Below are 27,456 nucleotides of genomic sequence, written 5' to 3' on the forward strand. Positions count from 1 at the left end.
AAGAAAAGAGAAAAGAAATTCAAACAGGTTTGTCAAATTGAAAAGAGACACCTTGATCTCTTTGTTTCCTTGTGAGCAGTAGTCAGTCTTTCCAATGTTGAGTTGTGCATTTAGCTCTTACTCCTTTTTTTTTTTTAATTTTTTTTTTTTTAGTTTCAACGTCGATTCTTAATAATAATTCTTTATTATCAGATCAAAAGGCCAATAAATTTTTGGCGAAACTACATTATTGATCCCTGAAATTTACCCTGTGTGCGCAATTGGTCTCTCAAGTTTGAAGCGAGCACAATTAGTCCCTTAAGTTTTAAAACTAAGTTGTATTGGTCCTTTTATTAACTGTTGTTAACTGTGTTACTTATGTGGCTAACGGAACAATGACTTAGCATTTTTTTAATGATGTGTCATGTTTTTAATTAAAAAAATTACAAACTAAATTTAAGAACTAAGAACCCACAATGTAGTTTCAAAAAAAGAAAAAAGAAAAAAAAAAAGAACCCACAATTGCCACCGCCTGAAATCCCATGCCCTTGCTGCCGTCGGCAATAGCCCAAGCCATAGTTGTCGCCGACGACAGCCGTACCCATGTTTTTTTAAAAATTGGTACAGCAAAAATGAAGCTAAACTAAACAAATAAAAAAAGAAAAAGGTGAACAAAACAGTAATATTAGAAATACCCATAAAGCTAAATCCAAAGAATTTGAAAGAATGATAAGGAAAACAAATATTAAGAACAAAGCCAAGATCAGAAAAAAGAAATGAAAAGAAAAAATAGTACCAACATCGTAGACCACGATATCGCTGAGAAACTTCTTGTCCACAAGTCCACCAAACACGACCACCTTTGATTTTTTTTTGATTTTTTTTTATAGATTTTACTGTATTATGAAGGTTACTTTTGGATTACTCTTTACAGAATATTAGTTAAGCAATGCTGAATAAGTCTTTTTTTTTCTTTTTTTTTTAAATACGTTGTGGGTTCTTATTTCTTACAACAGATAGAAAGTAATTTTTTTAATTTACCCGTAATTATTTTTTCCCACATGTAAATTTAGTTTGTAATTTTTTTTAATTAAAAACATGCCATATCATTAAAAAAAATGCCAAGTCATTGTTCCGTTAGTCACATAAGTAACACTGTTAACAACAGTTAGTAAAAAGACCAATACAACTCAGTTTTAAAACTTAAGAGACTAATTGTGCTCGCTTCAAACTTGAGGGACTAATTGTACACACAAGGTAAACTTCAAGGACCAATAGTGTAGTTTCGCCTAAATTTTTAGTGTAGACATAGATTGAATCTTAACTCTCTTTTTTAACCATCAAATCTGTTATATATCAGAGATTATTATTTTGGCTATCCCAATTAATAAAGAAAATATTCCATTAAGTTAACTCCAGTTTAATTGAGATTTTACAACTTCCTTAAATAGAGTAACCATTTTGTGTTGGTGAATAATAAAGTATAGGATGCTACAAATACTTACTTATTATGTCATTGAAGTGACACTAATCACATTAATTGCCTTTTATAGTAAAATTCGTAATAATTTTAGCATTTTTTTAAAGTATAGGAACTGAGAAATGTATTCTTGGTTAAAATTCCTTTACTTTCTCACATGTTCCATGAAAAATGAGGTATCATCAATCACTGCAAAATGTATATAAACTTAATTATAATTAATGTGATTCGTACCAAAATCAACAACATATTACATACAATTCTTAATTTTTTTTTAAATATTCATATAATAAATCAATTGTATCCTAGCATTCATTCTATGATCCACATTTGAAGCTAGCCCTCATAGTATACAAATGAGGGCTCCCTCTTCTACTCTCCCTCACTTTCTTAAAAAAAAGAAAAAAAAAAAAAAGCAAAACGAGTCAGACAAAAAAAGATGGTACTCTTACTCAAAATGTCATTGACAGCTTCACTTCCTCACAATTTTCTCCATTCCAATACCAACTCAACATGGGCAAGTTGACCCGTAAAACCCCATCCGAAACCTTTCTAAAAGACACTTGTAATCTGTAAAGGATTATTATCCATGCAAAAACCCACCTTTTCTGATAAAAATCACACACCCATATTAGTAGCATCAGCAGCAATTTAAGCCTGTGACAAGAACTGAGAAATTTGGTGTCTTTAATGGGGATTAAGGTGTTGTTGTGGCTGGTCCTTTTGGCAGGAGTTGTATGTATTGAATCCAAGTTCGTGGTGTACAATACTTCCCAAGGCATAGTCCCCGGAAAGCTCAATGTCCATTTGGTTCCTCACACCCACGATGATGTTGGTTGGTTGAAGACAGTTGATCAGTACTACGTTGGCTCCAACAATTCCATCCAGGTCTCTCTCTCTCTCGCTCTCTTTCCCTTTTTGTCTTTGTTATGAATTTGACTGAAGATGAAACTTAAACATGTTGTTTTTGGCTTTGTAGGTGGCTTGTGTGCAAAATGTATTGGATTCTCTAGTGCCTGCACTATTGGCTGACCCGAATCGAAAGTTTATCTATGTTGAACAGGCAAGTTTGTTGGTCCAATTGATATTTCTCATTTTAAGAAAACTAAAATTTTAACCTTTAATGGTTTAATTGATGAAAATCCACACACTTCAGTAATTATGTTGGGCTTTTCTTACTTGGGTCCAATTTGATGGATAATCTAAGATTTAAAATTGCTATTTCTTTTTCTACATTGTCCTGGTAAACAAACAAAGCATCATGGCTTGGTTGGTGGAGAGACTATGAAGAATGCAGGGGATTATGCTGAACTTGCACATGAGAATAGGAGAATCGGAATTTGGGACAGTGAAATTTTATTAAAAATAATATAAAATCATTTTTATTGCCTTTGAATTATGCCCCATCTCAGTCTCACCAATGCCCTCTTTGCTGTTCTTGCAATTAAACTGTAATATTGCAGTTCATTGAATCACAGTGTTACATCAAATGTCTAGTTTAGCATTAAAAATCTAAAAGTGAAGAAACTAAGTGCTAAGAATTGGTTGAACTTTGGTCAATTTTGGTATTTTGGTGTGAAGACACTTTGAGTGTCAATGCAATTCTCTTTCATATACATGGTTGGTACCATCATATATTAGTTTTCTGGTACCTATATGACATGTTTTACCTACCAGCCGTTAGATGATGCCATCTGTTCAATTCTTGCCATCTATATGTATTTTGTCCTATATTCAGAACATATTAATTTTATGACTTTTTCTTGTGCTTCAAAAATTCAGGCATTTTTCCAGCGCTGGTGGAGAAACCAGGGTGAGATAATCCAGCATGTGGTCAAGCAGCTATTGAGCTCGGGTCAACTAGAGTTCATGTAACATACTAAGTTAACAAATACATCATGCTATTTTTCCTTTTCTTAAATTTCTATAGAGGCCTGCCAAGCGAATGCAAGGGGGAGGAGGCTCAAGATGAGCTAGTGCTCATTGGCATAAGATATAAAATCATTCGTTCATGTTTGCTAACGTGGATTGTTTTCAAAAAAAATTTTAACCCCTTGATTCTTATTCAATTTTTTTTTTTTTTATATTGAAGAAATGGAGGTATGTGTATGCATGATGAGGCAGCAACACATTACATTGACATGATTGATCAGACAACCCTTGGGCATCGGTTTATCAAAGAGGAGTTTGGTATTGTTCCAAGAATTGGTTGGCAAATTGATCCCTTTGGACATTCTGCTGTGCAAGCTTATTTGTTGGGAGCTGAAGTAAGCTTTTCTTTATATTTAGCTTTTCTTTATATTTAGCTTTGAAGCTTCTTTTGTCATATTCCCTTTCCTGTTCAAAGCACAAACAGCCTCCGTTTGAGAAGCGCGTTTTGCGTTTCCCAGCGGTGCTTTTTTTTAGTGGGTTCCGTGCACTGTTCATTGGACCCGCAAACTACTTTTTTCAAAAAAACAACTTTAAAACTGGGTCCCATGACACTATTCACACATTTAAAAATTATTTTTCTACAGTGTTTTCAATTTTCGGTTTTCAGCAATAAGGTCAAAATTATTTTTCAGTTTTCTACAAACCCACAATGTGTAAAGTCAAAACTAAGCAAGAGCCAAATGACTGAAAGAACTTCCATATGCACATCTCTCACAAACATCGGTCAATTTCTGCTATTTGTGCAGCTTGGATTCGACTCACTTTTTTTTGGTCGGATAGATTACCAAGACCGGGCTAAACGCAAAAATGAGAAAAGTCTTGAATTTGTCTGGCAGGGTTCCAAGAGCCTTGGTTCATCTGCTCGGGTAAAGAGCAAGTTTTTTTTTTTTTTGGGGGGTGGGGGGGACAGGGCTGGTTTCTCAGTATTTACTTATAATAGTTATATTTCTTTGTTTCCTTTGCATTGTTTCTGACTTTTTGTAAGTTTCTTTCTTAAATGCGCAGATTTTTGCTGGTGCGTTTCCGGAGAATTATGAGCCTCCACCTGGTGGTTTCTACTATGAACTTAACGATGATTCCCCAATAGTTCAAGTAAAAATGATGAAACTTGTTATAGATGCTATCAGCATTTTGAGTATTTACTTGTTTGCAAAGTTAAATTTCATTTCCTCTTTTGATGAAGGATGACATTAATTTGTTCGATTACAATGTTCAAGAACGAGTAGATGCATTTGTTGCTGCTGCAGTATCACAGGTAAATGGGAAAAGCTCTTCACCCTGCATGTGATTATTTTATTTGCATTCCCATTATTTGGTGGAATGGGTTATACATTTTTCACATTTGCTTTCAAATGATCTTCAATTTTGACGTTTGCATATCTTGTTTCCTCCATGGTGACTGGTGAGGTCTCCTCTTTCTTATTTGAATTTTCACATCTTAAACTATATGGTTGCTGGGACAATGTGTTAAATTTTTCCTAGTAAGTTTCTGCTTAAGGCCAGTTCTTACTATGAATCATGACTTATTTGTCATCTTTCTAAATGCTAATCTGTACTAAACATGACATCACAACCGAGTGTCCTTTTGGAATTTCTACAAGAGGCTCAAAGGCTTTTCAACCTTGGACTCTGCGTAGGTGTTGCACCATAAGTTTTGAGTTTGCCTTGTCATCTTTTACTGCTCCTTTTGATTTCTGGAAGTGTGAAATCACGATAGTTCTAAATTATCTATTTGGAGTTACAGCTATTTCAGGAGATGTCCCTTATGCATTAATATGACAATAGCTGTGTTCAAAGCAATGTGGCTCGTTCTTAAAGAATATAGAATTACGTTTTATGAACTTGAACTCCAGTTAAGCATTGAAAGCAATTATCTTTTCCCATTTACAAGGGCCTCAGATAGTTTCCAATTGCAATTTTTTCTTTTTCAGGCTAATATAACTCGAACAAATCATATAATGTGGACTATGGGAACGGATTTTAAGTATCAGTATGCGCACACCTGGTTTCGACAGATGGACAAACTCATTCATTATGTCAACAAGGTGATTGATTGTTAAAACTGCAAAGATGGTTTTTCATCATTATAATCTTATTCCTTTCATGTCTCTATGAAGTCCTTAAGTTGAGGATTGATTGACATGCCCATCATTTAAGTAATAATCTCTGCAATTAATATGCATGTCTCATGTTTATTCAAGAAAGGCAAATTAGATGATAAGATACTCATTCCAACTAAGATGCATTGTATTTCTGATAAAGGCTGCTGGTAATAATTTATGGAATAATGTTGGTAATCTACTAGAAGGTAAGTGTTAAATTAACAATTCTCCCAAAAGCTTAAACTTTCAGGAAATGGTGAATTTAATCACTTAACTTTAATCCTAACACTCCCCCTCACTTGTGGGCCTAATCTTCCTCTTAATAAGTAGGGCTCAACACGTGTGATTTTTGACATTTTAAATGAGAGGTAGAGTAAAGACAGGGATTGAACTCAAGATTTCTTGCTCTAAGCCTCTAATACCATGTTAAATTACTAATTCTTCCAAAAGTTTAAGATTTTAGGAAATGGTAAATATAATCACTTAAACATAATTCTAACAATAAGAATTGAGGAAGCATTGATTTTGTTTCCTATTTGGAAAATTCAAACATGATTTAGGTTGAATCTGAAGAATAAATGGCATGGTACGGAGATTCTACCTAGTTGAAATACTTTATACTGCTTATATTCATATTAAAATATGTAATTATAGCATTTGGAATATGCAATTGTGCTCAATTTTGGCCTGTATTATATCAGCCTTAAAACTTATTAGGATTGATAAAATATGCAGGATATATAATCTTAAAAGCTATGCCAAAATTTTCATTTTATTTGTCCCATTTCTTTACGCGTAATTATCCAAGTTTGGCCATAAGGGTTTAACATTATTCAAACTTTTTATACTCGTGCTAAATGAGTTAATAGTTCCATCTCAGTAATACATGTCATTCTATCACCGCACACCCTTGGTGCGATGGTCACTCTACAAGTATAAGGGCTTATGGAGTGTGAGGGGCAAAGGTCGGGATTCAAGTCTCTAGGAGGGAGCTTCACACACATATACACTTAGATTAGGTTAGAGTGAAATTTCTATCTTGTATCAAAATTAATACATGCCATTCTAAAATAAGTTTTAGTTCATACATGTATCTTCCTTCTTCTTCTTCTCTCTCTCTTTAATGTTGAATTTTTTTTTGTGTCAGTAAATTTTGCCTCATCATTTCACATCCTTCTTTTATTTTCTGAATTGTTTTTTGGTTCTAATGGGCTTTTCTAGGATGGGCGTGTCAATGCTCTATATTCTACCCCATCCATATATACTGATGCAAAGCATGCTACAGATGAATCCTGGCCAACCAAGACTGATGATTTTTTCCCGTAAGCTTAACATTTGGATGTTATATAACCTATTTTCTTGTTGTTTCTCATTTCAACGTTTTCTTTAAGTTTGAAGTGTGCACCATGCCAGTTATGCAGATAGTGCAAATGCATACTGGACAGGATACTTTACCAGTAGACCAGCCTTGAAGCGCTATGTCAGAATAATGAGTGGCTATTATCTGGTATCATATATGTGACTATTTTTGTTTGTTTGATGGATTTTATTGGAACAGTCTAATGACAGTTTTAGAGTTTGAAATTTATTTGTCTCTAATGAATAATTAGGCTGCAAGGCAACTAGAGTTTTTCAATGGGAGGAGTAGTTCTGGGCCCAATACAGATTCACTGGCAGATGCTTTAGCAATTGCTCAACATCATGACGGAGTTACTGGTACAGAACAGCAACATGTGGCTAATGATTACGCAAAACGTTTGTCAATAGGGTACACAGAGGTGTGAGTTTGGCTTAACAATTCAACCAAATGTTTTTTCTCAAAGTTTCTCTCTCTCTTCCAAGTTTCATTCATTTCTTCAAAATTTATGTGTAGGCTGAGGAATTAGTTGCATCTTCACTTTCTTGCTTGGCTCAGTCTACGTCAAATATTGGATGCAGGAACCCAACTTTGAAGCTTCAACAGGTAAAGTATTATGATCTTCAGCTAGTGATCTATTTTTATTCATTGCTTAAAGGGCTCATTTTATTGTGGAATTCGTATAGTCATATATAGTACCTTGATTTACCTTTAAATTTTGAGTACATTATTATTTCTCTTGTTAATATGGTACTTTTTGGCTGAAATCCTTTATCCTTGCATTTTTTTTTTCAATGGCTAAGAGATGGTAATGTTTAGAGGGATAGTTTATCTTTGTATTATTATGGGTTAATTGTAATTTGCCCCCCTAATCTATAGGATCCATTTCAACCTCCACACTAACTCTAAAAATGAACAATGTCCCTCCTAATTGATTGATAATGGGCAAAATGACCTCTGCAGTTAGAAAATTCTGTTCAATTTAAAATTTTAAACTGAAAATTAAATTGTCTTGAAAACTTTTGTTCTAATATTTGTATATTAGCTTTGTTCTTTCAGTTTTGGCTAATTTTACATAATGCTAACTTCTTTTGGGCATAAATTCTTGTAACAACTAACAAGTCATTTAATGATTTTTTTATTGACATTCTTGTCAAAGAATAATTTTGCAGGAAACATTTAAAAAAAAAAAAAACATTGAAAATCAAGCTAAAAATGGTTTTGACATATGAATTGTTTTTGTACTCTTCTCTCCTTTTATTATCTTCTTATTTTTCTTTTCTTTTTCTAGTGCCCACTTCTGAATATAAGTTACTGTCCTGGATCAGAAGTTGATCTGTCTCAAGGAAAAAAGTTGGTAAGGAAAATATTTTTCCTATATTATGTTCTTTCTCCTTGTAATAATTATGATTGTTTCTATTCCACTTAGATAAATACCATTTTTTGGTGTTCTCTTATCTTTGTAGGTAGTTGTGGTCTACAATTCTCTTGGATGGAAGAGGAATGATGTAATTCAAATTCCTGTGAGTACTTCCATTCTTATAACAGTGTCTTGTGTTCCGAAATCTAAGGCTGCATAGTGGTTTTCATTTCTTTCAATGATCTAAATGTGTGGACTAGTCATGCAGTATGTATTGAAGAAGTTAGGCTACTTACATGTATTGGATCTTCAATCTAGATGAACATACTCATTTTCATGAGTCAGAAATTATTCATTAAAGAACAATATGAGAAGTTAAATGGTTTTTTATGTCGGTTGGTTGATTACAGGGAGAGGACCAGAAACATTTACGTAGACTTTTTTTTTTGTTAAGTAATAATAATTTTAGTTAACCATAAAAAAAAAATATTCTCCGAAGTATACATGAGTCATGACATATACAGCTAGGGATCAATACAATCAAGAAAAAAATTTACAAGCATCCATCAATCATAAATTGAAGGGATAGAATGGCTTTCTACGATAGACATCCAATCTAATAGCGTTCTAAAAAATAAAAGTTTTAGATCGATTAATGTTGAATGATGCAAAGCACAATAAACTTGTATTAGTTTAGGTAGAATAGTTATATGATTAAAATGACATTTTTAAGCCTGAGCATTGTATATGTGAATGCCCACTTGTATGTGTATGAAATGATTTCAAAATGTGGACCAGGACCAGTTGAATGTAAGGTTAGTAATTGATGACTTCATCGATATCTGAAATGTCTCCCTCTCTCTCAGGGGAATAATTCTTTATTTTAAAGGTAAAATGAGAGGCCTCAGTAAATCATGACAACAGTAGTTCTTTGGGGTGTATGCGTGTGTGAGTGCATCCCATGTATTTTCCGATAGGTCTAGGAGTATTTGTACTATGGCAATCCCATTGTTTCATCATTATCAAACATGTTCCATTGTAAATATAGATTGGCATAGCTTTTATTCCTACTTACAAGATCTTACTTTCTTTAGGTTATCAATGAAAATGTTACTGTTTATGACTTTGAGGGGAGAGAAATTGAATCGCAACTTCTTCCTCCTGCCAGTGCCTATATGGACTTAAGGAACTACTATGTTAGGGCGTACTTAGGTCAAAGTCCAACTGAGACACCCAAGTATTTGCTTGCATTTTCAGTGTCTGTACCACCACTTGGTTTCAGCACATACACTATTTCAAGTGCCAAAAAGCCAGGTCTGCTTGTATTATTGCAATAGATATACCTTTTGATTATTTTTACGAAGTGGAAAAACCTGAAATCCGTTCTTCAAGGAACCAGTATAAGTTTTTGAATTGTTTTTGCCTTTTGGTTGTAGGTGCGGGTTCAACCAGATCATCTGTACACAGGTTTCAGAATAGTAAAAAATATACTGTTGAAGTTGGTCAAGGAAACTTAAAGCTTACCTTTTCCACCGATCAAGGAAAGATGATAAATTATGTTAATAGCAGAAACTTGGTATGTAATGTGCCTGATAGTTCTGTAATCACTTGTTACTTGAAATTTATGCTTACATTTTCCACCTCCATTAATTTTTTCAAAATTTTTGTTTTCTTAGCTATGATCAAAAGCAAAATGAATGATTTTGTTGTTGCTGCATTTTTTAATAGTTCATTTTCCTTACCCCATCTGCCCTCCCCCCATCCCCAAAATAAAATATATATCAAAAAAAGAAAAAAAAAGAAAAAGAAGAAAGCAGGAAAATGTATGATCCTGTAGCTAATGCACTTAGTCATAACTTTTGAAGGTTGAGGAATCAGTTGAACAATCTTACAGTTATTACTCTGGATATAATGGAAGTGGCAAAACTCAGGTACACTTATCTTGTGTTACATATCTCTCTCAACCTTTCTTTTATTTATGTTTTGAAATTGCATGACTTAAAAGTTGAAAGAGTTGTTGAATCATCCCTTACCAAGTTATTTTTCAGAATTCTGGGGCATATGTCTTCCGTCCAAATGGCACATTTCCCATAAAGCCTGAACAGGTGTGTGATGCCTTCTGATATTTATTCTCTATGGGGAACTAATAATCATGGTAATCTCAATTTGAAGCTGCTAAAAGTTTCAGGTTGCTTTGACTGTTCTGCGTGGACCAGTAGTAGAGGAAGTACATCAACAAATCAATCCATGGATATATCAGGTGCCTTGATTATTATGATTTCTGTCTATGCATTATGTTTTTCCTCAAAACCTTTTTCCTTTGTTTCAGCACTGTGAACATTACTATTGCATGCTGAAGATAATGACAATATATATTTTTTAAATCAACGATGAGTAGTCACTTCTGAATTTCAACTAAAGCTTATCATTTGGATTAAAAGTTATATTTCTTGTACTTATGGTCTTGTGCACAATTTCTAAGATTAGGAAAGAAATGCTAATTCAGGTGCAACTAATTATGAGTGCTTTTGTAACTTCAGGGAATCTGCTGTTGTAGTTATATGTTTTCAGAAACTTAGATATTGCATATACGAATTTTGTGTTTCTCTTGATTTCGATTTAGTGTGTTTCATATGATTCATACCCATTAAAGAAAAATCTTTGTTCAGAAGCTTTTAGCAAATACACTATAACATAAGTATGTCATGTACTCATGTTTGTAGGTTTGGTTTGAAGCCATGAAATGTGACAGTAACATGAAAACATAGAGAAAAAAACTTGTTATCATTGTTATGTACACCTTTATGTTCCAGCTCTAACTGCCCTTATGCACTGATCATGGTTGGGCTATAACTTAAAAAATTGATTGCAACTTAGACAATTAATGAAGCATTTTGAAGTAGGATCATTCATTATCTCTTTTATTAATATCATTGTTAGAATAAATGATAGCACACAATATCTTTAATATTTACTACTTAATAAAGATTCAGTTTCCCTGTTGCTAGTTATGTTATGTAAAAATTTGTTTGCAGACTACCAGACTTCACAATGGGAAAGAGCATGCTGAAGTCGAGTTTATTGTAAGCTTTACCAGATAGCTCATTTTGTGTTGTTTATTGGTATTGTTGCTTTAATTTTTATTATTATTATCCATCTCATCTGGTTGGTGGAGAGAATCAAGCACTTAGGGGGGTGGGGGACTTTGGTTTCATTTGTTGGGTTGTTGGATCTTAATGTTTAGCTCTGCATCTTATGTGCTGGATAATCCTATGGTGGTTAAATGAAATAATTTGTAATATCAGGTTGGACCTATTCCTATTGATGATGGATTTGGCAAAGAAGTTGCAACTCAAATTACAACTTCCATGGTTACCAACAAAACATTTTACTCAGATTCTAATGGACGCGATTTTATCAAAAGGGTATGTTGCTTACATGCCATTATATGTCATCATTAACATGTAAGTTTGTGTGCATCAGGATGCTAAGAATAGTTTCCAACTTGAACCTATCCTCAAGTTTCTTTATATGTCTCTTTATACCAGCTTTGGTGGTGTTTATATGTCCCAATATATTATGAGTAACATAGATAAGAACTTCTTGGAGTGTATGTTATCATGTTCATTTTCCAATATTCTCTTAAAATGATCTAGAGCATTTATGTCATTTGCAGATTCGTGATTATAGAACAGACTGGGACTTGGAAGTGAACCAACCTGTTGCCGGAAATTATTATCCAGTATGTTCATTTTTCAATAAATATATTGCCCAACTTTTTTGGTTTCTTAAAAAAAAAAAAAAAAATTGTTCTATAATCATTTAAAGCTCTCAATTTCACTATGGGTTACCTTGCTTGGGTGGCTGTACTCCTGGTGTATACTTAAATTGTGCTTGCTAATTATTGATTGTACTAGTGGGCTGATGCGGGAGATGCAGGAAGATTTTTATTTGGTATTATTTATGTTTGCCAGTTGTGTACACAAGGAGGGAGTCGCCACTTAGTTTTTGCAATGGTCTAGGAACCATATATATAGCGTCCTTTTCGAGGAAGGACCTTTTGGTCTTATTACCAGAGATATGGGTTCGGAGTTTAGGTACGCTTTTGGGAAAGTGTTAGGCATCCAAGATCGCTTAACCCTAAGGTTGGCCTCCCATCATTGTGTCTTATGTCTTAACATTATCAAAAACAAATTCAATACTTACATTCTACACACACTAGCATGCATCTAACATACAATATGGCGTCATCATCCCAAAACAACACATCATATCCATCCATAAAGCAATAAAAAGCCAAACCACACACATATACAAACCCTAGCATTCATCTAGCATGTGAAAGCCCTATCATACATCTAAAGCAAGGCAGTAACTTAATCATGGCAATCACAAGATCATGTAATCATCCATACTCAAAACCAAACATCATACAAGCATATTCATCACAAAAGATGCATGTTCATATCAATGAATGACCTACCTTTACTTACTTTGTAGCAACTCAGCACCTATGGCATCAATGCGTGGGCACGTGAACGAATGGCATGGTATTAAGATTAAGAAATAAGAAGATCAACCTTAATCTAGCATACAATGACAAACAAACATGTGAACAAAGAAAAAACAAATCAAAAGCATATCAGAAGGTTAAAATAGAGGCATATTAGGTAAAACAAACAAAGCAAAAGAAATTGGACAACCAAATTTAGGGTTTCCGACACGGGTATGCGTGTGCATACATAGGCTTGCTTATGCAGGCCAGTTGTATGCGTACGCATACTTCGAGCCTACGTGCGCATACAAAAGTATGCGCACGTAGACACGCCCGTACCCTAACCTAGAAACAGCAAAAGCAGAAAAACAAAGCAGGAATGAAAACCCTAATTCTAGCAGCCAAACATGCTCAGAATATACAAGAAAACATAAACCTACTCTAAACAAACTGGTTATAACACAAACAAAGCAAGAAAAATAGATTAAACAGCAAAAGAAAGACTAAAAAGAGAAAAGAAAGGTTGAAACTTGATACCTCAAAAAGGAGTCCCCAAACTTTGATTTTGACGGTTCCCCTCAGTCAAATCTATCACAAGTCATTAAACAAGTGATTAGCAACGTTAAACTAAAAAGATTGGGGCCAGAAAAGGTCTTTATCAAATAAAATTGCTTTGAGGGTGTTTTGTGAAACTCCTTTTTGATTCACTATTTTCTAGTGAATCTTAGGTTTTTCCTGTGGGATTTCTGTGTGTTGAAAATGTACTATGTAAGGCTTTATATAGTGGAAAAAATGGGGTTTGGAATGGCTCCTAGACGATGTGAGATTCATTCCAAACTTCAGTCATTCTTGTAGAAAACTTGCATTTTTCATACTTTTGAAACCCTAGCTGCGTACGCAAGAATGTGCCTGCATACGCATGCTTTGGCCCACGTACGCAGGTCGATGCCCATGTACGTGGGTGATGGCCACTTTGGTTTTTTACTTTTAAAAATAGATTTTTGCTTATTTAAAAGATTATATTTTTCATTTTAACACTCCTCAAGTCAATTTGATATTTGATTGGGCTCTAAACTAGCCTTGGGCCTTCGAGTTCGAGTATCATTGGGGAATGAGGGCCCGAGTCGTAAGGGGTACAAAATTCGGTGTCTACACCTGTCAATTTTATTTTTATGTTTTAGGTCTTAGTAGTTTATTAGGCTATTAGTAGTTTACTTTGGAGGCAGGGTTATTTTTGTAATAAGACAATTAGGGCTTCCTAAGCCAATTAGAATTAAAGTTTAGCAATCTTTTATAAGCAACTTATTGTACTCCTTGAGGAGATAGATGATATTTTGATGAATGAAAAAAATGCTCTTTTGGTCTGGTGCTGACTCCAGTTCCACACTAGGTGTTGACTCCTAGTGGTTATCTTGCTTGGTGCTGACTCCAAGTCAAGCCTAGGTGCTGACTCCAAGTCAGGCCTAAGTGCTGACTCATAGATCATATCCTTTTATTTTCTTCTTGTTTAATTTTGTTTTGGTTGTCCGGTGTCATGGGCTTAGATATATTTTACTACTACTATTATCCTTCAGAGACCTTGATTATGACTACTACGAATCCAGTGAGTATTTTAAAACAGTGTGTTCTGCCTATAGTTCACAGACACACTGATGACATCTCTTTCATAAGCAGGATAAAATGAATGTGCCTGTGGTGAAATTTGATGTTTTTGTACTCTGATTCTTTTAGCTCTTCCATACATTTCTACATGAATTTAAGCCCCATTATAATAAAGTAGTCAAAGAAAATTACAATCAGTAATTCTATCCTTGCCTTTTGCTTGATACATCATCTAATTTGTACTTTCAGATTAATCTTGGGATTTACATGCAAGATAATGAGAAGGAATTTTCAATTTTGGTGGATCGGTCTTTAGGGGGATCCAGCATAGTGGATGGACAAATAGAGCTGATGCTTCACAGGTATGTTCTGTCTTCCATGTTAATTTCGTCATGGTTAATATCCATGCTAAAAGGATTGGTATTTCATTGGTGTGCACAACTCAGAAGGGAGATCTTATTTAAAAGAATGATGGACATTACAGCTATTTTTAGAGGCAATAAATAACTGTTGTGCACTTTAATAGCATTACTTAAATGGTAATGCATAAATTCATGATTAATCTTTTCATGCACCACATGTAATCAGAAACATTATTGAGAATTTCTCTCATTCATCTTACTTTACAGGAGACTACTACTTGATGATTCAAAAGGTGTTGCAGAGGCCTTAAATGAAACAGTCTGTGTTCTTAATAAATGCACGGGACTAACAGTAAGTACATGCTACCCATTGGAACTCGTTTTCAGCAAGTAGCTGGCATGTTGGTTTAGAACTGTCACCATAGGTGATTTAATTAGTCAACTTTACTACTCACTCAACAATTAATCTCAGAAAATTCCTGGCTATTGTCCATTGTATTTTAGAGCCAGAAAGTGGCATCTGTGTCAAGAATTTTCCATCCAATTATGTGGTGAACTTATTTTCAATTAGTAAGTTATATTATCCATATAGCGTATATTATTCCTGAGAATGTTGCTTTCGAAGATTTTCACATTGCCTTTATAGCAAGTCAAGATTGCAATGATATTTTGAATTTAATCTCTCCTAAGTAATGTGATATGGAGTATTTGCTGAAACTTTTAGCATTCAGTTCTTACATACTGATGACTTTTACAGATCCAAGGAAAATTTTATTTCCGATTTGACCCACTGGGAGAGGGTGCCAAGTGGCGTCGAACTTTTGGCCAGGAAATATATTCTCCACTCTTGCTAGCCTTTGCCGAACAGGTAAACTTGGAAAAGAAAAGATTTAATCTCATTTATTCTAGTCTTCTGATTTAGTTAGTTACCAAAATAAGAGGGAAAAAAAGGTAGGTAGTGTCTAAAAAAGGTAATTCTCTATTTGCAGGATGGTGATAACGCGATGAGTTCTCATGTAGCCAGTTTTTCAGGGATTGATTCCTCATACAGTTTGCCTGATAATGTTGCTCTAATAACTCTCCAGGTACTTGACCACTTGATGCTTTTCTTTCTAGTTCCATTATTATTTATCGTTTCATTGCAATGTTATTTTGGTAAGTATAAGACAAGAAACAGAAACCAGTTATCAATGTCTTTTCAGTAAGTATAAGACAAGAAACAGAAACCAGTTATCAAAGAAGTGTTAGACCTCAACAACTAACTCAACAGTGGGGCTGAAGATAAGCAGCTTGGAATTTCCTTTCTCTTCTCATTTTGATTTTTCTTCCCCCGAATTATGCAGGAGCTTGATGATGGAAAAGTTCTCCTTCGATTAGCACATTTATATGAGGTTTAACTCTTTCTTACAAATTCTGCTCAATGATGTTTTGTGTGTGCTCTACAGTACTTCATTTGTTTAGATGAATGCTCATTCAATTATTATTATTATTATTGTTGTTGTTGTTGTTGTTGTTTCTTTTTTTTTTCTTTTTTTTGTTTTGTTTTTGATTGGCTTGTTCAAACTATGCAAGATTGGAGAGGACAAGAATCTTTCTGTAATGACAAGTGTAGAGCTTAAAAAGCTGTTTCCTGGAAAGAAGGTAGAGACGAGTCTCATGACACTATCCAGGCATCTTTGTTAACTCCAATTTATAATTTTGTCTCATAATAATGTTCTACTTATATTATGTCTGTTTCAGATCAGTAAAGTGACAGAGACAAACTTATCTGCCAACCAAGAAAGAACAGAAATGGAGAAGAAGAGACTCGTTTGGAAAGTAGAAGGGTCTTCTCGAGAAGAAAACAAGGTTGTGAGGGGTGGACCTGTTGATCCTGCTAAACTGGTTGTAGAACTTGCCCCCATGGAAATCCGCACCTTTGTTATTGACTTCAATCCAGAGTCCCTCCGTTATGTATTTGATGCATAAAAAGAAAAGAAATGCCCCATGACATGAGGTCCTTACAAGACATTTGCTTTGTGTTGTACCATAATCCACAATCAACTTGAGTCTTGAGCTCCATTTCTGTTGTAGTGTTTTAGTCCCCAAGACTAAGTTTTGTACAATGGCTCTTTACCCACGTGTATCAATAAACAAGATTAATTAGCTCAATCTCTATGCCTTATGTATGTCATAGCAAGCTTGCATGTCTTGTGGATGTTAAGTATAAATAAGTTGACAATTTCCTGTATCATCAGAGTACTGAATACACGGTCGGAATCATCGGATCCGATCATATTGTTTTGCACTCAAGCATATTTTAACTATTTTCCCATTGTTTAATATCGAACTTATCAGCTCTTCTGGTCCATAAGAAATCAAAATGAACTCAGCCCTTTACCACTGAAGAGAAAATGAGTCAAAATCACCTTTTTAATTCTTTAGGTTAATAAATTTTCCATTTTTTGCAATGAAGGGTCAGTCAGACTGAAGATGCTTCCCCATCACAATGTGAGGGGCACTATGTTTTTTAACCTTTTTTTTTTTAAAAGAGAAAAAATGATATCTCTATAATATTTTTACAACAAATTCTATGTGAAAAGTCGTTAAAGGTTGTCATTGGTGGGGTAGAAAAGTAATTTCAGTAGTAGATTCAAATTAGAATTTATAACTAACCACCTATGATTTGTTGTAAAAATGTTGTGGACGTAGCACTTCTAAAAAAAATTTATTATTATCTTCTTCTTTTTTGAGAGAGTTTTAACATATGACATCCGCTCTTGATGATAAATTTTTATCATTAGACCAAGACACCAATCAGATTTTGGTGTAGGCGAGGTTTGAACCTTAGTTCTCTTATATAACCATTAGAGACTTTACCAGTTGAGCTAACTAAAACTCACTATTATTATCTTAATTCAAACTTGTGGTATCTATTTTATGACAATGTTTTAGATTATTTTATTTTTTACTATATGAACTTATGACATCAGCATTATAACAATCTTTCTATGTTGTATGGTTAAAACACTAATTCATTTTTAATGTAGGAGATTTAAACTAAGTCTTTTGTTATATGATTATATACTTTAACAATTGATTTTAAAAGAAACTAACATTAGTTCATCAAAAAAAAAAAAAAAAAAAAGAGAGAAAAGAAACTAACATTAGAGATACCATAATTCACAGCTGTTGTAGTGTAACTGTGTAATATCATTTTTACATCACTATTATCTTAAATCTTATACTTTAATGACTAACAAAATAAAATATAATAATAAAAAGTTATCATGTTTTTTTAGTGGAGTTTGTGATATGTCTTTACGTTAGAAGTTAATACTTGGATTTTTTTTTAAATAACTATAAAATTTAAACTATTTCATTAGTTAGCAACGTTTCTAAACTATTTAGGTATCTAACAATTCGAGTCTGTGAGTGTCGATTTCACTGTAGCAAATCGAGTTTAAGAGACTCGATTTTTATAGGTGGCAAAGCTGAGGTGGAATAAAAGTTGAGGTGGAAACCCACGTGGAACTCGAGTCTTTAAGACTTGATTTCCACCATCTTCTTCCTTCCTTCTTTTTCTCTTTCTTTTTTTTTTTTCTTTTTTTTTTTCCCTCCATCTGCCATGCCCCCAAAAACCCAAGCCAGTTCTTCCTTCTTTTCATCTAAATCCATTTCTCAAAATCTCAACCCAAATCATGATCTCAATCAAAGCAAAAATCCAAACCCCTTACCTAAATCCATTTCTCAAAATTCGAAACCCAAATCACAATCTCAGTCCGAGCAAAAATCCAAATCCAAAAATCACGATTTCGGCACGGGAGCGCCATTGGTTTATCTCTTGATTTGTTTTCTGTTTTTTCTGGGTTCGTCTGTCTCAGATGGAATATTTTTTGTTGTGGGTTTGTGTTTTCTGGATCTGTTAGTGTTTTCTGGGTTGATTAACTGGGTTTTTTTTTCTTTTCTGGTTGGTTTGCTTGTGATTTCTAGGTTGCTGTTCTAGTTTTCTGCGTGGGTTTGTGTTGAGTTTTCTTTTCTGGGTTGCTGCATTTTCTGGTTGCTGCGCATTTTCTAGTCGCTGCATTTTTCTGGTTTCTAGGTTGTTGGTTGCTGCGCATTTTCTGGTTTTTCTGGTTTCTGGTTGCTGCATTTTCTTGTTTCTGGGGTGTATTCTCGGGTTGGGGAGCTCGAGTCTTAGAGATTCGAGTTCCACATGGATTGAACAAAAATCAAGTCTTTAAAACTCAATTTGCTACAGTAAAATCAAGTCTCACAAACTCAAATTGTTAGATACCTAAATAGTTTGAAAACATTGCTGACTAATAAAATAGTTTGAATTTTATAGTTATTTTTTAAAAAATCTCTTAATACTCATTAGTCATTTCCTTCTTTCTTGTATGTGTTTGTTTCTTAAAAATAAAATAAAAACTAATATAATAAAAAAAAGTAAGAAATTAAAATTTATAGGCACTGCAAAAAAAAAAAAAAAAAACTAGATTTAGGCAGCGTTTGTAAAACATCACAAAAAAAAAAAAAACCTTGATGTAGACACAAATGGTCTATCGTGGTGTTTTCTATTGTGATGGTTATATGCCCACACTTTAGTGGCAGTTGGCAAAAACACCAAAAAAAAAAAAAAATGCCATCTAAACCTAGTTTATTTGTAGTGAACTTAAAAGTAACAAATTAAAAGTTAAGTTTTGAAAAATGTAGCTAGTTAAGTTAAACAATTAACCTATATTAAAATTTTTAAAAACACATGGAATTTTACTTAAATAAGTTGAGATTTAATTTGTTATAAAATTTGAGTTTTGAAAAGGTAAAAAATTAAATTAAACAATTAACCTATATTGAAAAATTGAAACACAAATGGAATTTTACTTAAATATGTTGAGATTTAATTTGTTATAATTTTTAAAGAGAAGTACTACTCCTACAATATGTTCCCAATTAATCTTAGATGATAAGTTGATATTAGTTCTAATTTGAACTAATTATTAAATTTTTTTTCTACCATGTTAAGAAAATATTGTAAACATAACGTATGTCACTTTTTTTTTCTAAAACCACTCAAAAATTTTTTTTTCTTAGGTGCGTTTGTTTGAGTGTAAAATATTTTTCGGGTGTAAAATAATTTCAGGTGAAAATATTTCCGGGAAAAGAAAATAATTTCTAGTGTTTGGTGGCATTTAAAAAAATAATTTGAAAAATATTTTTTAGTGTTTGGTTATGTTATTGAAAATACTATAGAAAACACATTTTCTACTTGTTGCTCACATATTCTCAGCTACCAAACAGATATATAATATCATTTCTCAATACAGAAACACAAAACAAACAAAACCCCAAAAAAAAAAATCATCAAATCCGGTCAGAGAAGAATGAAGAGAGAGAGAGGCGACTGGATTTGACGTTGAGGCGAGATCGCGCGACAGAGGCGAAGGCGAGCACGATTAGACTGGGTTCATTGGAGATGGGTTTGAGCATTGAGGCGGCGCGAATCAGATTAGTGATGGTGAAGGCCGATCTCGAAGCGCAATCTCGAAGGCGCGATCTCGCCGGCATGGGTTGGGGCGAGATCTCTCTACTCTCTCTCTCTCTCTTTCTTTGCACCTCCGAGTCCGAAAATGGTTTGAAGTGAAAATAGAAAGGAAAACAATTTTCGAGTCAAAGCCTTTATTTTATGGTCAAATGAAATGCTTTTTCGGAAAATTCTATTTTTCATATACAACCAAACATACGTTGAGGAGTAAAATAATTTCTTAAAATAGTTTGAAGCCAAAACAAACGCAGCCTTAATTGAAATTGAAATAAGGAGACAGAGCATGGGCATATCCGTAAGCAAAGAAAGGTGCTGAATATATTCGGTGGAAGATGCGGCAGCAAAGAAGTAGATACTCCAAACAAAGAAAAACGCAAACCCTTTTTTAGATTATTAATTGTAATTAATTAATAAAAAAAAAAAAAAAAACCGAGAGACAATAAAAATCAATGTTTGTTATTACTACAAGGCTAAAAGGCGCAACAACAATACAATCGAATCGAAACCGCAACAGGTCTCTCTTCTGACTTTTGTTTCTCTCTCTCTCTTTCTATCTCGCTCCCACAAGTACTTTCGAAGATTTTCATGTCCATCTTGCCCAACAATACTCAAGGTTCTACGTCGTCGTTTTCCTCTTCTTCAATCTCTCCTAACCCTAATTCCCAACATGGAAATCCAACACCAACCCACTTATTTCAATCTCAACCTCAATCTCCGTCCGCTCTTTCCCGCCAATTTGGATCGCTCCAGATCTCTGACTCCCTCTCTCCAATCCCTATGTCCTCCCTTACTTCAGGTTTTAATCTTAATTTTTTTTTTCTAATATATATTTAGTAATGTTTGAATTGTTGGAATTTAACGTAAATTGTTGTGCTTTTCTGTTCTAAAAAGGTCAATTGAGGTTAAGAGCCTAATCTTTTAAGCTTGTTTTATGCGTATATGATTAGGAATTAGAATACAGTGCAGAGGGTTTTTTTTAATTTTTGGGTAAATGGGTTTTTGAGTTTGTGAATTGTGATGGTGTTTGATATTTAACTGCTACCTGTTTAGTTATTAAAATGTGTGTTTGTGTGTGGCAGGGCCGTTGGTTTCAGCTGCAGAGGCTTCTGGTGGATCTTCCAAAAAGGTATATTTGGTTTTAGTTGTTTCAGCCTTTTTTTTTGTAGCTATATAAATTTGTATATTTGTACAATGCCCGTGTAGAATCAATGAAGCTTCTTTGTAATGTGTGATTAGATTAGTAGTTAGTTGGTCTAATATGGTTTTATGTAACAATGACGGAAGTGGAAGTTGTGGCAATTTTCAATCTTTTTTAGTGATTGTCGAAGCTGACATTGGGCATCCTCTCCTGTTTTTCTTGTTTCTATAGGTGACTGAATTAGGGACACCAAATGGTAAGACGAGTTTTTCTCATCAAAATAGTGACACAAATTCCCAGTGTCACTCAGGTGGACGAGGGGTTGGATCCTCTCAGTCCAGAGGGAAGATGTCAGGAAACATCGGCTCTCCTCGCAACCAGCAGAATACTGGGTCTTCAAACTCTCATGGAAGCACAGTGCATTTATCGGGTAGAAAAGGCCAGATGATGAATGGTAACCACTTGCTGAATTTTCATTATGACCCCATTTCTCGTCCTCAACATCAACCAAGGGCTCCTCCACCAAGAAGGCAGCAGAAGACAAGGCCATACAACAAAGATCTATTTCTTCAGGCAAATTACAAATTCGTGGTGTTAGATTCTGGAAATTATACACCTGAATCGATGGATCCAGATAAAATGTTGAGGTGGGAGGATATAATATGTGTAAGGTATTCGACCCCATTTCTGGTACAGTGTCCAATTTGTTTGGAGTCTCCTCTATGTCCACAAATTACCTCATGTGGGCACATCTTCTGTTTCCCATGTATTTTACAGTACTTGTTAATGGGTGAGGAGGATAATAAAGGCAACAGCTGGAAAAGATGTCCATTATGTTTTGTGATGATATCACCAAAGGATTTATACACCATCTACATTGAAAATGTCAAGCAATCTTGTGTGGGTGATACAGTAGAGTTCATGCTTTTGACTCGACAGAAGGATTCATTTACTCTGTCACATAAAAGTGAGCAAGAGATGGATATCATGTCTTGTCGCAATGATGAAATCTATGATCCCTTTTCTAAGTTTACATTTACTTCAGATGTGGATCTTTCAGTCAGAAAAGCAATATCTGATCTAGATAGTTGGTTAGTTAGAGCAGATTCGGGCCTTGTTGATGACTTAGAGAAGCTTCCATATGTGTGTGCTGCAATGGAGCAATTAGAACAGAGGAAGAAGTATTGGAATGACCACCGGGCTTGCGACAGCAATAAATCATTTAAAATTACTGATCATGAAGCGTGTGGTTGCAGTGAAACTGTGTCTGCTGATGTAAATGACCAAATCAAGTGGTCAGATAATTTGATACTAGAAAATGCAAATGGAGGGGCTTGGTTTGATCAAACTACGGTTGAGAATGAATTGTTGGAAGGGAAAGACACACTTCTATCTTCCTCATATGAGGAAAGGCTCTCAAATGACACTGGAGATGGAAAGGACAAGAACTCGTACAATTTCTACCAGGTTACTGATATTCACATATCATTTTCTTCTTTCTTTGTTTTATAACATTATTTAGTCATGAAGAAAAGAGTTGTTTCAGTTTTAGGCAGATCAGTTTTATAGGGAATTAGGTAGTGGACCGTGGACCTTATGGTGTGGATCTAATAAATTGTTCAATCTATATGTAGGACTTCATAAATTCAGTTTTGATCATTGATGGAATTATTTAGCTGCCATAGTCTTGCTGAAGCTATCTAAAGAGTAGAGCACAATATTTAAACATACTGTCTCTTTATTCAGGCCTGACCATTTGCAGGATCGTGTATCTTTAATCAAATTCAAGTGAGGTTTAAAATAGTAATGTTGAATAAATGTGTTGAAAATGGGAAAGAAGAAGCCAGTAATTGCACTAATTGTTTTCCTTTATTAGAAAGGAAAATCTGCAGAGGTGTTTCTCACTTGCAGTTGTTTAACGGTTACCATGGCCAAAGTTCTTGAGTAGCTGATATTAGTGAGCACCTTAAATTAAAAATTTTATTGAATAAGACTACTTTGTGTATATGAAATGAACTTATGAATACAAAGAAGTGTAAAGAATTACAAAAGGTTAGGTACCTAGAAAGATAATGTTCTATTAGTCTTATTTATATATATAAAAAAAAGATAATGTTCTATTAGTCCCTGCTAATTGCTATTCAATATCATTTATCAACAATCATATGATTTTCCACGTTTTCTGATTTTATGATTGACATTTGACCTTTGTCATAGTTTGTGTTGTCTGCTTGTGCCTGTTTCAGGCAGCTGATGGTCAGCACCTCATTCTTCATCCACTAAACATGAAGTGTCTTCTACACCATTATGGGAGTTATGATATGCTTCCACACAGGTTTGGGGGAAAAAAACTGAATTATGTTCTTTACTGTGTGATTAGAAGCGTTTGAAAATTATTATGAAGAGTTTTTTTATATCCTTCCCACTCCAACAGGAAAAAAAAAATGTTTGTCCAGAATGAAGAACTTCTTGAAACATTGTAATTTAGGCTGCGTTTGTTTCAATGTAAAATATTTTCCGAGTGTAAAATAATTTCAAGTGAAAATATTTTCGGGAAAGGAAAATACTTTCTAGTGTTTGGTTGCATTTTAAAAATTATATTAGAAAATGATTTCAAGTGTTTGGTAACATTTTGAAAATGCAAATTTTCTACTAGTTTCTCACATTTTCTCAGCTTCCAAACAAATTTTATAATAGAAAATTGCAATATATAAGCTTTTAAAGAAACAAAAATAAAAACAAAACCATTCTCAAAACAAAACCATTCGGTCAAACTGAGAGAGGGAGGAGGAAGAGAGAGTGATCGCAAATCGAGGGAAAGGGAGAGGTAGATCGAGAAAGAGAGAGATTGGTCATGGGTGGCGAGACCGGTCCAATGGCGGTAGGCTTCAGGCGGCATTGAGATTGAGACGAAAAGAGTTCGATCTAGAGGGCGGCGGCGGCTCGATCTCGGCAATGCGATCAGGGGTTCGATCTCACCGGTGCGATCTCGCCAACGATCTCACAGCTCGATCTCGCCGACGCGATCTCGATGGCGCGATCTCGCGGCTCGATCTCATTGGCACGAGCTTGACGGCACATCTGGGCTTGGGGCGACGGTCTAAGCTCGACGGCGCGAGCTCGATCTCACTCTCTCTTCTTGCTCTTTCTCTCTTTCTCTCTCTTTGGGTGTTTTTAGTCATTTGAAGGTAAAATAGAAGTGTAAAATATTTTCTAGGTCAAAGGGCTTATTTTACGGTTAAAGTTTATGATTTTCCGTTTGACTTTATTTTACAGGCCCTAAAAACGCAGCCTTAAATTGCATCTGCAAAATAAGATTCTTGTATCTTATGCTAATTTTGAACCTTCATCATACTTAACTTACAATTCCCATTTGTTGCACTTGTATCAGAAACTATAAGATATCTGTCTCACTGGTAGTTGGAGGATTCAATGTGTTTATGCAAATACATGTGAAGATTTTTCATTAGACCTTCTGGGCGTTAGGCTGAAAATAATTTAAAACTTAGAAAATGATGTCACTAAAGTCTAAATTTCTTCTTTTTAACTGAAGTACTTTTGTCAATGGGCTTTTTGACAAGTTTTTAATTGCAGAATAAGTGGAAGGATTTTACAATTGGAGACAGTCACCCAGTCTGAGGCCATAAGGAGGCGCTATCGTTACTTAAGCCATTTTTCTCTAACAACAACATTTCAGGTACCTTTCTATCGACATTTTTTCTCCATCAATTATTCATATGGTTTGTTTATTATTTCTAATTGTTAGCCACTTTTTTTTTTTTTTTTCCCTTTCAGTTTTGTGAAATTGATCCGAGTGAGATACTGCCTCCCGATGCCCTATATCCATTCCTGGACGAAATAAAGAAGCGTGAAAAGCAGAGGAAACAACTTGTCAAGAAGGTAGCATCACCTGGTCTGCATCATGCTTATGTTTTTGGACACTTAATCTAAATCTTTTTTGTTCTTTGCTAGGCTAAATGAATTTATGTCCATTATGCAGACACATACCCTCTTATGATTTATAGATTTATTACATGAAAAGTCTTAAGGTGAGGAGCACAGTATGCAATATAAAACCTAAGGTGGGCTACTTTATAACAAAGAAAAACCCATGAGTATAATGTCCTGTTGTTAGGAAAGTGTTGGATGGCATATATTGTTACATTGTAGTTTATGATGGAGCTTTAGGGAATGAAGGTTTGATCTCTTTGTTCTCAATATTGATTCTTTTGTGCTTGCCTAAGTTGCCTCTCACCCATGCACACACAAATTGTAGAAAAAAAAATAATTTAAAGCACGGTCTGTTTTGTTGGTTGAGTTCTTTCCAGATTGTTTTGTTTTATTTATGTTGGGGAGAGTTTAACATGAATTTGTCCATTCTTTCCCAATTATATGTGATTTTATTTCTAGGAGCGGAGGGAGAAAATTAAGGCTGAAGCTGCTACTGCATATACTGTGCCTGAAATATACAGTTTTGGACAGTCCATTCATGTTGACTCCCCTACGTATTCTATGGATGACTTTGAAGGTAATCAGATAGATCTCTGTTAGAAAATGTGCAGACTATACTATTGGTGATGACCAGAGTAAAATTTTTTCCTTTTGGGTACTCTTCTGTGCAAAACATGAGGTGACCCAATTTTTGGCTTATGAAAATTTTTTCTGGGGTTCCTTAATTTATGTCTTTCCTGAAAGTAAAAAATCCTACTGGATGTATTGGGAAATCTTGCAACAATGGTAATTTAATTTCTAGCATCAGGACCTTCTAATCAATTAGAAAGGATGTGTAGTTGTGAAATTCAACTGGGATCCTGATGGCTGTTTTAATCTGTAGCATTTCCTTTTTTCTTCTGTGATTCCATTTTACATTTCATTAGTTTAAACTCATTTATTAATTCTCATCTTCACGTTTCATAGCTTTGGGAAGTTCTCCTGTGACATCATCGAGCCCTCCAACTGTCGGGGAAAGGAAACTGTTTTCGAATGTTACAAGGCTTGGTTTTGCTGCTGCGCACGATTCTCCAGCTCTGAAAATTCAAGAATCCAATTCTTTGCCAGACAAAGGAGTGACAAGCAATCCATCTGGTATAGATGGTATTTCCCTAAAGCAATTAGAATGAGCTTTGGCTCTTAGATTCAAATGTTATGCAAGAACCCTCTTCATAACTTACATCATTGGAAGGATCATTAGTAGCCCAGTAAACTAGTTTTTATATTATTTTATTTTACCTGATGTCAGGGTTGAATCCAACACCCCCTCCACCCCCCCCAAATTGTAATTATCAAATTTATAAAAAGTAGTGGCTGTTAAAAATCTGTTTCTGGGAAATTTCAGTGCCCTGATTTTTGGACCTTTTTGTTTCCGTAGGTTCAAAGAGTGCAGGCGCACCCTCTTTTGTCAATATAATATCGAGGGGAAAGTCTGCTGAAACTTTGGATGGGCCCAAGATGACTGAATTGGGGAAGAAAGGAAAAAAACCAAGTCGAGTACTTTTGTCAACCGCTGGTGGTCGTCGATATTGATTGCTTTGGTGCTAACTAAGAAACCTTTAATGTAAATGCATGGTTTTATTTTAATTGGAATTTCGGACCTTGTAAATTCCAGCACTTACGATAATGTTGTTGTAATTGGGATTATTATAAATGTTCTCTGCAATGCAATATAATTGTGGAAAAATAAATTAAGCGACTTAGCCAAGGTGCTTGTAAGAATTCGCCAATTCTGATGCAGATGTTATAGTGAACACTTCAATACCCCAATTCTGTTTTGTTATTCTTATTTTTTTTTTTGGTGTGGTGGAGTTTCCTATGCTATGAGAGGGAGGATGCATGTATCAAATGTATGAGAATGAGACACCTTTTCGGCTTCAGAGGGTTTTGAAGCAACTCACTATATGCTCTTATTATGGAAACAAAACATTAATACAATACAGTTAGGTCTCCAGCAACAACAAAGTTTGTCTGCTGAAGGATTTGCCCTTCCAATTTTGTAGAGTTGGGTTTGGGACAGATGTGAAAATTATTTTGCATTCAAATTTCAAAGATTGGAAGCAGAATCTTTAGGACTTGGAGATTGAGAAATTGAGTTTGGAGTGATTACACATTGTATAATATTATTATTTTTT

The 27,456-nt window shown here is 34.5% G+C and overlaps 2 protein-coding genes across 4 annotated transcripts; both read left to right on the plus strand.

Annotated features, from left to right (window-relative positions):
• Positions 1–1,882: 1,882 nt before the first annotated feature.
• On the plus strand, positions 1,883–16,788 carry LOC142614873 (putative alpha-mannosidase At5g13980). Its single transcript, XM_075787522.1, has 29 exons — positions 1,883–2,347; positions 2,439–2,522; positions 3,242–3,330; positions 3,552–3,726; positions 4,138–4,257; positions 4,397–4,483; positions 4,575–4,646; positions 5,323–5,436; positions 6,715–6,815; positions 6,907–7,000; positions 7,104–7,271; positions 7,367–7,456; positions 8,142–8,207; positions 8,317–8,373; positions 9,305–9,524; positions 9,647–9,786; positions 10,076–10,141; positions 10,259–10,315; positions 10,399–10,470; positions 11,246–11,293; positions 11,516–11,635; positions 11,887–11,952; positions 14,557–14,669; positions 14,937–15,021; positions 15,427–15,537; positions 15,659–15,754; positions 16,013–16,060; positions 16,242–16,310; positions 16,410–16,788. Exons 1-29 carry the CDS (start codon positions 2,150–2,152, stop codon positions 16,635–16,637), a joined length of 3,054 nt encoding a protein of 1,017 aa, XP_075643637.1. The 5' UTR covers positions 1,883–2,149; the 3' UTR covers positions 16,638–16,788.
• A 3,867-nt stretch (positions 16,789–20,655) lies between these two features.
• Positions 20,656–27,091, plus strand: LOC142614453 (uncharacterized). 3 transcript variants are annotated; one of them, XM_075786975.1, is made up of 9 exons: positions 20,657–20,989; positions 21,273–21,319; positions 21,563–22,798; positions 23,578–23,666; positions 24,926–25,028; positions 25,127–25,231; positions 25,742–25,859; positions 26,249–26,425; positions 26,700–27,091. In XM_075786975.1, exons 1-9 carry the CDS (start codon positions 20,779–20,781, stop codon positions 26,852–26,854), a joined length of 2,241 nt encoding a protein of 746 aa, XP_075643090.1. In that variant the 5' UTR covers positions 20,657–20,778; the 3' UTR covers positions 26,855–27,091. The 3 variants fall into 3 exon arrangements, with proteins under 3 accessions (XP_075643103.1, XP_075643090.1, XP_075643095.1); XM_075786980.1 differs by having other exon boundaries at positions 26,249–26,416; XM_075786988.1 differs by lacking the exons at positions 25,742–25,859; positions 26,249–26,425; positions 26,700–27,091 and adding an exon at positions 25,332–25,481 and having other exon boundaries at positions 20,656–20,989.
• The last annotated feature ends 365 nt before the right edge of the window (positions 27,092–27,456 follow it).

Source organism: Castanea sativa, chromosome 1 (genome assembly GCF_040712315.1).
Source record: "Castanea sativa cultivar Marrone di Chiusa Pesio chromosome 1, ASM4071231v1".
Taxonomy (NCBI): Eukaryota; Viridiplantae; Streptophyta; class Magnoliopsida; order Fagales; family Fagaceae; genus Castanea; species Castanea sativa.